General features: G+C 38.4%; 1 protein-coding gene across 1 annotated transcript in view; it reads left to right on the top strand.

Annotated features, from left to right (window-relative positions):
- The window catches only part of EGFL6 (EGF like domain multiple 6), a 40,383-nt gene extending 26,971 nt beyond the window's left edge, over positions 1–13,412 (top strand). Inside the window, exons 8-12 of the mRNA NM_001277738.2 lie at positions 205–534; positions 7,759–7,839; positions 9,508–9,594; positions 11,274–11,539; positions 12,752–13,412. Coding sequence (NP_001264667.2) covers positions 205–534; positions 7,759–7,839; positions 9,508–9,594; positions 11,274–11,539; positions 12,752–12,847 — 860 coding nt within the window. The 3' untranslated portion in view covers positions 12,848–13,412. The remainder of the gene's footprint in view (positions 1–204; positions 535–7,758; positions 7,840–9,507; positions 9,595–11,273; positions 11,540–12,751) is intronic.
- The last annotated feature ends 1,739 nt before the right edge of the window (positions 13,413–15,151 follow it).

Genomic DNA, 15,151 nt, shown 5'->3' with positions numbered 1-15,151 from the left:
TCTACAATTCTAAATCAGAGAGCTGTCTGTACAACGGAGGCAAATGCATACATAGTACAGTACAGAGATGAACTTAAATCTCATGGTAGAGAATTTAGCTGTATGAGTCTCTGGGTATTATCAAGGACAGTGTGGTGCCATTTATAAATGTGTTTGCTGAATGATTCATTAGGTGAATATTTACTATTTTCTTCTGGTTTCTAGCTATTCCAGAAAAATCAGTGAAGGAAATTCCAAGAATCCCTGGAACAGCTAAGGACACAATTAAGAAACTCCTTGCACATAAAAACAGCGTGACAAAGCATAAAGCAATCAAGAATGTGATCCCAGAAGCAGCCATGACGCCGGCTTCTAAGACCCACTTGCAGTCACTGGACTATGAAGGCGGTTTTGATCTTGGTGGGAGTTACACTGTGGGAGAGAAAAAAACTGAAGTTACCATAGAAGAGGAAGTCGATGAGACAGATGAGGAAGAGAAGGAAGATTATGAGAATCAGGTTGACCATGAGCAAAGCCTTAGAGGAGATGTCTTCTGTAAGTTTCTCAATTTTTATGCTAGTTTTAAATTAAGTAGATAGATAAATTATGAACAAAATAGTCACCAGACATTGTAGCTGTTCTATCCTAATTTACTTGTAGAAACTGAAAATGAATCAAATATACCTACTGTGGGATTAAAGCTAGTGGATCTCCCTTTTCGAGGAAACTGTCTGCAGTCAATGTTGACAGAAGAGAGTATGTCATCCTGGCAGGCACTCTGCCCGCTGTTCTTTCACAGCAGCTTACATATAGCTTTTCCCCATTTTTTTTCACAGAAGCTCCAACAAAACAGGATATTTTGTTGTTTCATTATGCTTAAGACAAGAACTAGCTTTGATTAGTGATAGACATATTCAACTCTCAAATAGTGTGTATCATTCATAGGAAAAACGTACACTTTCATGTCTTTGCGTTTAAAATAATATAAAACATACAATAGGTGCCACTGTTTTTTTGTGTCATTCCATCAGAAAAGTCATGCTGTGAATCACAGAAGGTTTTTATTTCTTTTGTTTAGATGTGAGAGTTTATCTAAATGGGCGCTCTCACTCTTAAAATATTTGATGGTATTTGAGCATGCATCTTATGTATCTCTCTTAGTATCTGACGTTAGTCATTTATCAAGAAGATTGATATATATTTTCTCAATTGGATTTCATATGTTTCCTTTTAATTGCCGTCTTGTATAATATTCTCCTATGATATAAGAAGAATATTTTATTACCGCAAAGCTGGCCATAATTTGGTGCAGGAATAAAGGTGAAATATGCATCCTCAGAGATATGCATAATTTGATAGATGGGCCTCAGGCAATCTCCTGATTAGCAGGTCAGCCTATAAAATTCTGTGATTTGTTCTGTTCTTTCAACATAGTCTTTCAGTGTAGTACCAAAAATAGTGCTATCTAGTGTGATGAGACCTGCATCCTAACTTTCAGGCTGTACTCAATCTCCATATTTTGTGAAAGATTTCTGGCTGATGGTGCCATGACGCCGAATCTGATGCTCCTATACAGCATGGGCCTGTACAGCAGGGGCAACACTCTTGCTATGGCCAGCCACACCAGATACACCCTACCTCCTTACCCAGCCTTCCACTCTTGACAAGCTTATGCAGCTTTCTATCCAGCTTCTAAAGGATCCCTTCATAAATAATTTCCCTGAAAAAGGTAGCAGGGGCAGAAGATGAAGTCAAGTTGGAGCTGAAGTTTTTACTGGATGGCAAGCTACCCTTGGACCAGCCTCATCGTACTGGTTCTGCCAAATACACGTGAGAGTCTCAGACAAAAAAACTAGGTGACTTTCCTCCATTGTCTCACAGGAAGCAATAAAGCCCGGGTCTTAACTAAATTAACTAAGTATGAATAAATAATATTGTTATAAGTTACAGATACTTCTATTCAGAACTCAGTGCCATAAAGGACTGTGGGCTATTTCACTTCCTCAGGCAAAGCAGCCTGATGGAAATACCATAAAGTCGGCCCTTGTATCTCTTTCTGCCTTTCTGTGATAGATGGATTGGTGAGCGGAGGGAAGCAACTCAGACATAACATGCTTGGAAAGTCCAGGAAAAATTGCCAGACATTGAAAACCTGAGTATAGTTTCATATTTTTTTCTAAGTATTTTTGGAATACTCGCTGCCACACTGTGTGGAATGGATTCATTTCCAAGTTGCCAGTGTGACTGAAGGCACATCAGGAAAATTCTTTGTCCACAGCAAAATCAAAGTTAAAGTAATACACAAGAGAGTTCTGTGATGATGTTTGATGAGGTTCCTTCTCAAGGACTTTTTCAGCCAAGCCAGGATATTTGAAACAACTTTTTCTATGAAATAACCATTGATAGCGGTGCTGTTACAGTTATTGCTTGAAAATATTAAGCATTGTGTTTTATCTGATTTTCTTTTTTTTTCCTCTGTTCTCTTTGTTCTCTGTTCATATTTGACTGGAATTTAACACTAGTAATATAAGGGATTTGTTTACTGAACATGCCACTGAGATATTATTCTACCAGGGAGCTCTGTAAGGAGATGGATGTGCTTTCATACAGGGACACTACTGCATCCCAGACGTAGTGTCATTAGGTGTATGAACTTTGTTTTATTTATGGTTTTCTGTTTTGATCCCAACTATGTGCATGACTTAACGTGTTGTTCCATTTACATTTTTCTTTCAAGTTGGTTTGTGCTTATTAACTGTTTCCTTCCCTTTAAATTTCCTTGAGCTACTCTTGGTCCTCATTATTGTGCTAAAGTGTAGACGATTCATCCACTTAACTGATCGAACACTTGGCTTTAAAATGACTTTCATTGTTAATTTTATTGAATGATCCTCTGGAGTACGAGATTATCTCAAATTTACAGCTGGTAATTTTACACATCCTTTTTTCTTCCTCTTCTGCTGATGCCTATTCAGCAGCAATTCCCTTACTACCACATTAAGTTCCTCTGTGTAATCCCCTGAAGTACTCATTCTGCATCTGCCTTTTGTATTATTAATATCGGTATTGTTTGTCTTCCAGGAAAAGGAGTCAATTAGGAAAAATGGATAGGTCATGTTTTTCAGAGATCCTTATTATTATTTTTAAATGCATGCACTATTTTATCACAGTGCCTTGCCTACCTCTGAAATATATGGGCAGCCGCAGGAAACTGCTGTAGGGAAAAAAGGAATTGATATATGAAGATTTAAATTATTAAAATAGGCCACATAAAATAGGTTGTTTATGAAAACTACTCATCACAGTTTTTAAAAAAGCCCTCAACACTGAAGAAATGTCAAAATTACTGTTGGGAAAACTTACTTTTTCTTCTTATCTTCTTATATCATGTGATATGTTCTTTAATTGATTTCATTGAGTGTTTTCCATGGGGTCTTTGCCTTGTTCAGTGTGAAGGAAGGATCTGTCCTGCAGTGCAAAGGGTGGTTCAATATACAGAGCTGTGTGTTGTTGATCACAGGAGTTTCAGATGCACAGAAGATGAGGCAGGAACTGCAGAGAAGGGGGGAAGAAATTGTCACTTCAGGTTCTGAGTTGTGTTTGTTCCTTTCCTTATTTTCTGTGTGATATGGGATCCTAAGGTCTGATTTCCAGAAGTGGTAAACACCCTCAACTACAGCTATTAACTCAGTAGGAACTGCTTTTATACAGTGATATAAAATGCAATGGGCGCTGAGATGTCAAGTCCCAGATATCATATTCTGGATATGCACACCATGGTATGTGAACAAAACAACTACTGGACTCACTAAGAGTCACATGAAAATTAATACATTAATATTTGTAAAGCACAAACATATAATCTAGCCAGCTGTGCTAACCAGCAAGCTCCTTCCTTTGATAGCACCAAGAATGGTAAGAAGGTTTTGGCTTCCTTGTATATTCAGCAATAATATAAGTGGATTGCTTTCCTTATGCATTCTAGACTCTTAATTCTGAACAAGAGAACTCTCCGTTAATCAAGATGTTATACTCTAATGGATTTCTTGTACAGTGCCCACTCTAGTTTTGGGGGTGGAAGTAGTTCACTGGTTGTTTTGTAGAGTTCTTGTTTGTTTGCTTACAGTTTTCATTGAGCTCTGACTATCAGAGAGCAGTGTGACATTGACAGCAAAAACCTTTTTTGTGAGAGTTCCTACACGCCACAGTTTTAGACACTGGGATTGTATGTATGACAACAGTGAGTTGCTTCTCCCAGATATAGCTATTTCTACCTGTAGACTAATTAGACTAGTTAGGCAAAAACAAGGATAGGCATTTTCCAAGTGATGGAAAAATCAAAACAGTCATAACAAGAAACAAAAATACACTGCAGTCCCCACAGTTAGCTCCTTAAAATGCATGGGTGCCTGTATTCTGCTGCATAGCTGTTCTGCCAGTATTGTTGTCTCAGGAAGAGCTCATTCTGATGCCGCTGGTGATTTAGAAGACATACAGACCCACTAACAGGAATACCAAAAGAAATTAAAGCTTTAAGGATAGCACATGCATTACTGCAGACAACTAGAAAATAACTTTCAAGCTATAAACCAAGCCATGTTTTTTTCAGACAAAATGTTATTTCCAGGAGTATAAAATGCAATGTATGTAATTTAAAATGCAGTAGCTGGCAAAGCAGAAAGGTGAAACAAAGTACACATAAAGGAAAATCTATCAGTGTTTTTAGTAAAGTCCTTTAGCACACGATTCACTTACCAATGGTGTTCTTTTTCTGAAGCGTGCCCATAAAATAGTACTTCACAGATCTATTCTACTCATTGGGTTTGTGGATTTTTTGTTTTCGTTTTAACGTTGGGTCCTTTAGTGTTGTATCTTTTCCAGACGTGCTCCTGCAGACTTCCTGTTGCTTGTGTGATCTCTTTATCCCTTATTTAACTTGTAGACTGACTTGAGAATCTATATAAATGATACTTTGCAGGTGGACCTGTGCTCACTCCAAGCAATCTGAGTGCAAGCCAGCTCCAAACAAGAAGCCGTGTAGTCCAAGTTGGTGAACTGGTAAATTGGTCGTATTTGGTTATTTAGGTACCTCTGAAGACTAGGGTATTAGTTCTCTCTGCCTATAAGATCAATCCATCTTACCTCATAAGCACCCTGAAGCAAAGAATTTTTATATAACGGCAGATAGTATAACAGCTAGTGCTGCAGATATGTAGGTGTGTGGATGCCAATACTGCAGAAATAAGGGCTGGACTCTGCTGCACCAGAAGTGGGCCTTATGTGAGGTTTTGTTGGAGACTGTATTCTTAGGGATCAAGAGATTAAGACTTCTGAGGAAGGCCTGTATTTCTGCAGGCACCACTGGATAGCAGAAGAGATTAAAAGAGCAAGTCTGACTCCTGCCTAATACTTAGGAGGGAACAGACTTTGGATTCTGGTTATGTCCAGTGATGGCTCAACGTCAAATGTAGGCACCTTCCAAGAAATAAGGATTCTTGGAAGCCTTTCTGTAAGCTGAAGCAGAGTTTCTCATAATTCACTAGTGGTATCTTCCAGTAAGTGGAGAAGCTGGCTGTAATATCTGACACTGAAAGCAAAAAATAGATTTGGATACAAAATTTGACCTTTTTATGTACATGGTGGTTATTCACTGGAAGCATTTGCAGCATAGCTACACCTGCATGTGTATCCCTCAAGTATAATTCAGTAACTCTGTAAATAAATCTTCCTGGCAGCTGCTATCTTCTATTAAATTACTCCACTCTTTCAAGAGCTTTTCATATTTTAATAGCTTTCTTCATTTTGGCAAGGGTTTTCATAGCCTGAGCCTCTTTCACAAAATACGAGGCCAAGTTTATGGCATGATATTAAACTTAACAACTAAACTCTGTGTGCCTGTTCCTAAATGTGTACATGTAGACATAGATTAATTTGGAGAAAGATCTATTAATCTTTGCCTTAAGTAAGAATATTATCTAGGTGATGTAAGCAGTGTTCTGGCTGAGGAGAAGGCTGCAAGGGCAACAAGAGGGAACAAGCTCCTGGCAGTTCATCAGAAAGCTTGTAAGATTGCAGGAGTCTCCTTTCTTGGCTCAGTTGGCCCCTTCGGAACAGCCTCCAGGGCCTCTTCATTGCTGTGTGTTTTCTCTGGTGTACATAAAGAACAAATTTTTGACAGTTTTGAAGGAGAAGAAAAGTTAAGAAATGGCATATTCTTTATGGTACTGGGAGACTCTGGTTTACAGTGGGTTGTAAGCATGTTCTTAATACTGAGCATGTGCTTACAAATTCAAGCATGTTGGAGTATTTTGATGAGAATCTGTAGGTAAGTGGAACTCATGGAACAAACTGGATTCTGAACTCTTGTCTGAAAAAAAAACAATAGGCATACATATGAAGTTCATGACTTTTAAAATACTTGGCATCTGCAACTTCCTAAAGGCATGACTAATACGGCACCAAGTAGGGAAATGTAATTTTGACTTCCATAGCTCCTATCATCTGGCACTGATGAGGAAGCCTGAGCTTTTCTTGGTGCTGCTGCCCACGTGGTGTGTCTGAAAAGTGAACTTCCTTATGCTGGGCTTTTGTAAGCACTTTTTGTAAGCGGTAATCCAAAGGATCCTCCCTCTCCTCTAAAATGGGACATTTTAGCTCTTCCTTTTTCATAGGTATATCTGTATATATTGAAGGTATCATCTGCATACGCGTTTGCAAACGATAGAGTCCTCTGCCAGTGAAAACATGTCTTTGTGATTAGTTACTTAAACAGACACCACACAAAGAATTTGAGACCATTGGCTTTTTTAGTGTGCACCTCTCTAGTTGCTGCTTAGAGTAATACAAAAGAAGATTAACCACAGAACTTCAAAAGTAGGCCCCCAGCTGACAGTCTGTGGAACATAAGAGTTTGCAAGCTTTGTACCTCATCAGACCTAAGGGGTTTTGCCTTCCTCTATGAGGCTGCTGCTAAAAACTAGCACTTCTTGCATAAGTACTTCCTTTATGCCAATACTGTAGAGAATGCACCTGACATTTATTACTGCTGTACTGACTCTTCCAGTTTGGCACAGGACAAGTCAACTAGTTTTTACAAAAGAGCTTCCTACGAAGTTGCTACCAAGCCTGATGATTGAAACATCAGGCTGTGCTTGCCAGCTGTGGAAAGGAGGGTGAGGAAGAACAGAGCAATTGCTGTGCCTTTCCTTCCCAACAGGAAGATGAGCTGATGAAGCCTGCATGTGCCCAGCTCAGCTGATGAGGCCTGCATATGCCTCAGGAGAAAGTACAGCTTCAGAAAAATAATCTCCTGATGCTCCCATTACAGCAGCACAGACAGCACAGTGTGGGCCTTTGATTCCCCAGATTTATGGCTTTTACAAAGTCTCACACATTACCCACGTTTTGAGCTTCCTGTTTGCTGCCAAGCGTTCACATCACTGTCTTCATCATCTCTTGCAGTTCAACTGATAGCTGAAATTTTGTAAGCAAGAAAACAGATCATCATGCTAAACAAAGAGCACATGCAGAGTTCTTTGATTTTGTGAACTTTGTAGCTGAGTTGCCTACATCTTAGAAGGCACAGTGCTGAGGGAATTAGCAATTTGAACAAAGTTTTGCTACTCAGAGCTAGTATCTAATCAGGGTTAGGAAAGTAAGTTTGATGGAGAAGTGAAAAACACATATATTGAATTACTTAAATTAATGATTGTATGGAGGAATAAAGTTCTGCTTTCTGTTCCTGTTATGATTTGACACTTGACAAGTTGTTTTCACCAGTTCCCCAGGGTAAAGAAGCAGCTGCCTTTGGCCCTCTCCTGGCACAAAGAAAAGTTTCGGTGACAAGACAAGAGCATGAAGGTAGATTCTTTTTATTCTGTAATATTTATTTGATCTCATATTGAGTGTTTTATTAAGAACCCACAACAAAAGCTTAGTGAGCATTTAGAGATGGTATATGGCCAAATCATTTCGCCAATTCCAATGTGAGAACCTGGTTTTGTGTTCTTTTCAAAACATGTGTTAGCTCTTTCTAAGATGTATATGGAAAGTTCCCCCACGTGGAAATTTAATTTGCAAGTGAATTTCATGTATTTTTTTCAGAAAAAAATGAACTCATTTTGGTCATCTATAAAACTAAACCATGTTCGAGAAATGTTGCATAGCACGCAACCATATCCCAATGCTCTTCAGCCATTTTTTATTGGATCTTGTCCTGATTTCAGTTTCCCTTGACAATGACTGAATAAATATTTATCCTGAATCTTTAACAACCTGGAGCAGATCAGGAGGCACTTTCACCCTCTCTCCTGGTGGGAAACAGTTCCTCTGTGATGCAACAATTTGATTTTAAGTTGAGCAGCCTTTGTTAGATGGGCAAAGATAGCGAGAAGCTAAAAAATGGCTTTGGAGAATCATGACAGCCAAGGAAAAAAGCAGAATCCAAGAGGGGAAGCTAGGAGAGCTCGTTGAGCTAATGCACTTGCAGGACAGCAGCATTCTTCTGTGGAGTTAACAGCTAAGTGGGCAGGGGGTGAAATGTTGGGATTCACTGTATCTGAGATCCATTTTAGGACAAGGTGGGTTTCAATCAAAAGCAGAAGTGCTTCCTAGGTTTTTTTAAAAAATGCAAATATGATGGCTGTCATTCAGTGTGAGATAATGTTTTTAATTCTCCAGTTCAGAGAGCAGTAGGTTTGGAAACAAGACTTGGATTTATATAATAATGCTTTTACTGCTATGTGCCACACTTCTCTGTCCCGTGATAAAATCCATGCAAAGAACCAGAAGGAATTCCTCTTTCTAAGGAAGTTCAGATGGCTGACATATTAATCTGGTCTGTCATGCTAGCATTGCACAGTTCTTATTTTTTTGTGTATGTATAATTATATAATTATATTTTCATTTACACAGTCACAAAGGCTGTGGTATACTCTGGATGATATGTTTTTTTTTTGCACTGTGCTCTAAAGGTCAACATATTTGGGTTGCTTCCAGCTCCATATAGTATGAGTATTCAGTGTGAAACAATGGATTCCTCTCATGGGAAGCCAGGGAAGCCAGCTTCTTTTTTTTAATGGCAAGAACTAAAGCTTGAGCATCTCAGCTGATGCAACAACAGCAGTGCAGTTGCACATATGCAGAAGAGTAGAGCTTGAAAATTTGCAGACCCCAAACCATTTATGGTGTTCAAATTAAGAACTGACATCTCAAACTACACCTGGAAATCAGCAGGCATTCAGTATACAGAAGTCATAGCATATAAAATCATGCGCACATGGGAGACTGGCAGTAAAAAGACACAGTAGGTTTTGCTGTGAGTTCAGGAAAGAAGTGCTACATAAATTCTAATGTTTTGCTTCTTTTGCCAATTAATCTAGGTCAGTACTGTCTGAATTGAAATTGGGGATAATTTTAGATTGACCTATACACTTACAACTAGTTGAATAAATAGCAAATTATTTGTCTCAATACTTAATATGTAACACTTCTCTTATCTCTGTGTCTCCATTGCCAACTTTTTTCTAGTTGACTGCAGTTTCAGTCGAGGAGTCTGTGACTGGAAACAAGACACTAGTGATGACTTTGACTGGAATCCTGCTGATCGAGACAGAGGTATTTATTTAAATATCTGTCCTCTAGCTCAGCTGCGATTTGATGTCTTATCTTCTCAAAAAAAAAAAAAAAAAAAAAAAAAGGAGAAAGTGGAGTAGAAAATAGAATCAAGAATGAATTAAGGCAGCAGAGAAGGCAGAGAGTGGAAGTTACTTTTCCAGTGGCAATTGCTACTTAGCAATATATTTCAATTCAAATGAATCAAAAGACGAGAAGAAGGATTTGAATGTAACTGTTAAGAACTGCAAGTTGCAAAACAATTGAAACCTTATTAGTTACATATTGTGTCTCTCCATGGCTGGTAGGATATTTAACCACATCTACTATTTAGATGCATGCAGGAATGTTGTTGGTCACATGGCTTAGACATAGCACTGTGACAACTGTGCCTGGCCTTCTACAATGGAGCGGTGATGTTATCTACCTGGACTCCTGCTTGGCCTTTGACACAGTCCCTGACAACATTCCTATCAGTAAATTGGAAGGATGTAAGTTTGATAGATTGACTGTTAGATGGACAAAGGATCGGTTGGATGCCCATGTCTGAAGAGTTACAATTGGCACTTCAGTGTCCAAATGGAAACCTGCAACAAGTTTGGAGAATACAAGGCTCTGGAGAGACTTCATTGCAGCCTTTCAGTACTTAGAAGGGGGACTGACAGAAAGATGAGGAGGGCTTCTTATCAGGGAGTACAGTGATAGGACAAGACACAATGAATTTAAACTAAAAGATTTAGATTGGATATAAGGAAGAAATTTTTCGTGATGAGGTGGTGAGGCACTGGCACAGGCTGCCTAGAGAAGCTGTGGGTGCCCCATCCACAGCTGATCTAGTAAAAGGTGTCTTTCCCATTGTATGGAGGTTGGAACTAGATGATCTTTGGCAGTCTTTCCCAACCCAAACCATTCTGTGATTCTGTGATCTTCCCTTGTGACACAGGAAATATTGCAGAAGATGTTACAGTAGAACCAGTGGATAACGTAGACCACTTGTTCCAGTTCCAGCATAAACATTCTCTCCCTCTTCTTTCATAGTCTTTCCATCTCAGTCTTTCTTTGCTAATCCTTCCTCTCCTGCCCCTTATATTTCCTTTTCCCCAGTACCTTTCTCTTTCCTGCAGCTTTCAGGTAGCCCTTACTCTGTCCTTACTCCATTTTCACAGCTAAAGCTCTACTGATGATGTCTATTTATGGCCCCTATTCTTTTATCCCTGTATTCCTTTTTGTGTCGTCTCTCATTTTGTTGTTCCTCCAGGATTTAAGGAATAAACTGTTGGTTCCTTCATGAGTTTGTCAACACTACAGAGGAGAGTGCAGAGAGTATTGAGCTAGCTCAAGTGCTGGAAATGGTCTGATCAGAGAGGCACAGCACCATGTTTCAGGCTATTGCATTTGAAAAACTGAGATAATTTTGCCTTTGAAATATACAGAAAATTTCAATGCAAGGAAAAATGACTGTAATTGCCAGTGAAATATGAACTCATCTCCTTTCTAAAGTGATCTGACTTCCAATAGTGAAAGCTTATTCCTTGAAAATTACACTCCCTGCTGCTTTTCTCCAGTCTGATTTTAAATTATTCAAGTAACAGAGCTTCTATGTACTTTCTTAGCAAAATTGCTTTCGATTTGCTAAGTTCCGTAAGTCCATTACAGTTGCATTTTCCATTTTTTGTTACAAGGTGATGGGTACTACATGGCTGTTCCAGCCTTTGTGGGTCAAAAGAAGGATATGGGCCGCCTAAAACTTCTCCTGAGCGACCTCAAACCAAAGAGCACCTACTGCTTGATTTTCAGTTATCGGCTCGCTGGCGAAAGAGTGGGAAAACTTCGAGTGTTCATGGCCAACAAAAAAACTGCTCCTGTCTGGGAGCAGGACAAAGGAAAAGATGAGAGGTGGAGAACTGGAAAAGTAGAAATATTGCAGGGGACTGAAACAACTAACAGCGTAAGTCTAAGGCAGTTTATAACCTAACTACTATACCCAACACAGCAGGTATGTTTCCTAATCCTCAAGTGTTCCACCAGCTTTTACAGGCATCATATGCTCTCAATTGAAAGGCTGTTTTGAAATGGGGGAGTACAGATTTTAGAAGGATGAGAAGTTATTATATGGTTGTAATTTCAGAACTGAATTGCTCCCGTTTGCTAGGACACTGATGCCAAATAATCCCATCATTTTGTAAAAACTTCATCAGATCTTCAATTATCAAAAACTATCAGAATCTCTGTTTATTATTTCATGCAACAGGAGGCATAAGTATATGCTTGGAAAAATGAAAATTATCCCTGTTTCGTAGAAAACAATGCTCTCAAGCCATACTCACAAAGATCATTAGTGCAAAAAGAGACATCATTTATAATCAAGGTTGGGGAGTCAAGTTGGTGCAGGGGATGTTTAGCCAGCAGAGAACGCCGTGCCCCGATACTTCTCTGAAAACTGCCTCAGTAAGGGCTTCAGCAAGTTTCTTCTTGAAATTCCAGAGCCTGGTTTTCATTTATATGACTGAATATTGTCAGTGCAGGGCAAAGGGTTATGTGTACAATTGAATAATGGAAGCATAAAGGAAATTGAAGTCCTTTTTGAAGTTCTTTTGCACTGCCAGAAGGACATAGAGGAACTCCTGCGTAAATAAGAATCAGTCTATAAAATAAAACGCCAGGCATTCTATTGATAAAAACAAATCTACTGTGTGTGTGTGTAGTGCTGCAATTATAATTAGTAACCTACTATATGTACAGTAGATAGAAATATATGTGTTTATCAGATATATAACCTAACACTAAGGATCCAAATATATGGAAAATGAACAATTGTAATGTCTCCAAGAAAAGGAGGGCACTAACATCACATACAGTAATAATGCCACATTATTATAATGGGATTTCACTCAATTAGCATTTTCTTTGTATAATGAAAATAAGCAATCTTATTAAATGAATCCATTTGGTTTTGTAAATCTGTACAGAGGATTATCATGCCTAGTTTAAATAATATATAAAAATTCTAAAAGCTGCAAGGATTTGAGTCATTTAGTCTTTCCTGGAATATAATAACACGTTCCTCAGATATAGCATTTAAACTATTTAACCTCAGGAGTCAGTGAATGGTTGGATAAACTACATTTTCACTGTTAATACATCTCTTTTTTTGTGACAGATCACCTTTGAATCAGAACGTGGGAAAGGCAAAACTGGAGAAATTGGAGTGGACAATGTTATACTAGTTCCTGGTCTGTGCCCAGAAGACACCTGAGGATGGATATTTGAGCATACTGGATTTAACTCTGTTTTTAATACTTGCCTTACTAGTAGTGTATTTTTAATCTTTTCATTATAAAAAAACATGAAAACGTAAATTTAAAAACTGTGCCTTGAACTTAGTGCAGCAGTGCAAACAGGGACTGACATGTGCAAGATGCAGAGCACGCTTTTTTATGAGTTAGATCTAATACATGCTTTGAATGGAACACTACTGTATTTCATCATTCCAGGTCAGGGTTTCTGAGGCATTAAAATCTTTGTCTAGCTTTTTTACAAATTCTGTATGCTTTCATTCCTTAAAGCTCTTTTCAAGGCTATTCTTAAGTCTTCTATTGCATTTCTACTTCACAAGAACATAAAGCAGTATTTAAGAGGATGCTACTACTTCTCGTGATGTAATTTTAACTTCCTACTTAGTATGTAGATATTAATTTTATTCGGAAAAAAAGAAAAAAAGAAGAATGAGGAGGTTTTTTCCCGTCTTGACGGAGCTGAATATTAAGTGGAGTCATATCTTTGGGGAATATTTTAATTGCTAATAAAATATGCAAAATATCCTCCTTGTCATCAGTGTCTTTGAGTCACACAAATCACTATTTAGAAATGATCCACTTTTATTTTCATAAGCATTTAATATGCATCACATAGAGAAGATGTTACCGACTAGTACTGAAAAAAGTAAAGAAACCTCATTACTGTGTACTGACCTTCGGGAGCAAACAGGATCCTGCCAGGTTACAGACCTTCTTTACTGCACAGAGGTGTGAAACAACCACTTTCATTTTCCAGGAGACAGTATGGTTTGGTGGCCACACAGTAAGGCTCATTCGTACACAAACAAGAAATATATATATTTTTTCAAGTCCCTTCATGTTCTTCAGACTTCAGCAAAATGGATAGAGACAAGCCACCGTCCCCAGGAATTGAGAGGGAGGCAGAGTCTTCTCCCACAGAGTAGGAGCTGACATAAGGTCTTTGCCAACCTGAGCTAGGTATTTCTTATGTGTGCAGTTATTTGGCATGTAAAAATGGCTTCATCCTCTATACTTGCTTTTGGATAAATTCTGCCTGTGTAAGTATAATATCTAGAGACTATTCATTCAGTACACAAAGAATAGAGAGTGAACACGGTGATATGTAGCCAGATGAGCCAACATTGATATGCTGTTGGTTAGCTCATAGCCTGCTATGAATGATGACTGCCACAACTGCATTTCACCCAAAAGGAAACAAAAAAAAAGAATCTGCATTTCATGGGACAAGTTTGATAATGATTTGCATGCATGAATGAAGTCTGCAATAACCGCTGTAAAGGTTTCTGTAGAAGAGCTGTTATTTGTTTGCAGTGGTTTGTCAGACACAAGCTAGCTTGCATTACAGCAGATCATAATTCTAGTGCAAAATCTGAAAAGCAAAACTGAACCTTTTTTTGCTGTGAATAAATTTGAAGATGGCTTCTGCAGAAGCAACAAAATGCATCGCATTATCGACATTCATAAAAATCTCATCAGTGCAGCAGCAAACATTGATGGTATCATTTGCAGTTCCTGAGTCTGATGTTAAACTTAAGACATAGCCCTCTGCCCACAGGTTAGTAGGAAAAAACCCTAACTAATTACCTAAATCTCTACTACATCCTTCAGAAACTACAAATGTGATCATTTAATCCTGAGTGTTACATAACAAAATGTTTCAATCACTTTTCTTCAGAAGCCAAAAGAATTAAAGGAGATGATTCATTTTGTCAACCCTGAATGTATGGAGGGGCCAAGGCATGTTCATGCACGACGATCATCTTACAGCTTGCAATTGAGAAGAACTTAACATTCTGCAGCTCTCAGATGTTGTTTTCTTTCATTAAATAAGGATTCCCCACTGCAATCATTAAGGATCATAAAGATGAAAATAATGGAGAGATACTTTCAATGACTGATTATTACTCATATTTAATCTGTCATTGCTTGAACATTTTGGATAGAAACATAAACCTGCTTGTACTGGTCGCAAAGAAATTCATGAAATATATTCATGAAAAGATTAACAGCAAGAAAATACCGGTGATGTCCATGGACACACTAAAGCGTGTTAAAGGAAATAACATTTCCCTAACCCACCTTAAAACATCATTTCATTATTCTTTCTTCGTATGCTTCTCTTTATTTCCATGCAAAGATGGTTCTTCTCCAACAACCCAAATAGTGAGCAGGAGTGCTGAGTAGCTCCACAGATATGCTTTATCATGGCCCAGCTCTAAATACTCCCTAAATGATTCTCAGGCAGAATTTGGGAGTCACAG

The sequence above is a fragment of the Gallus gallus genome, chromosome 1, assembly GCF_016699485.2.
Source record: "Gallus gallus isolate bGalGal1 chromosome 1, bGalGal1.mat.broiler.GRCg7b, whole genome shotgun sequence".
Taxonomy (NCBI): domain Eukaryota; kingdom Metazoa; phylum Chordata; class Aves; order Galliformes; family Phasianidae; genus Gallus; species Gallus gallus.
The sequence above is the reverse complement of the archived record's forward strand: the minus strand, read 5'-3'. Positions and strand labels throughout refer to the sequence as shown.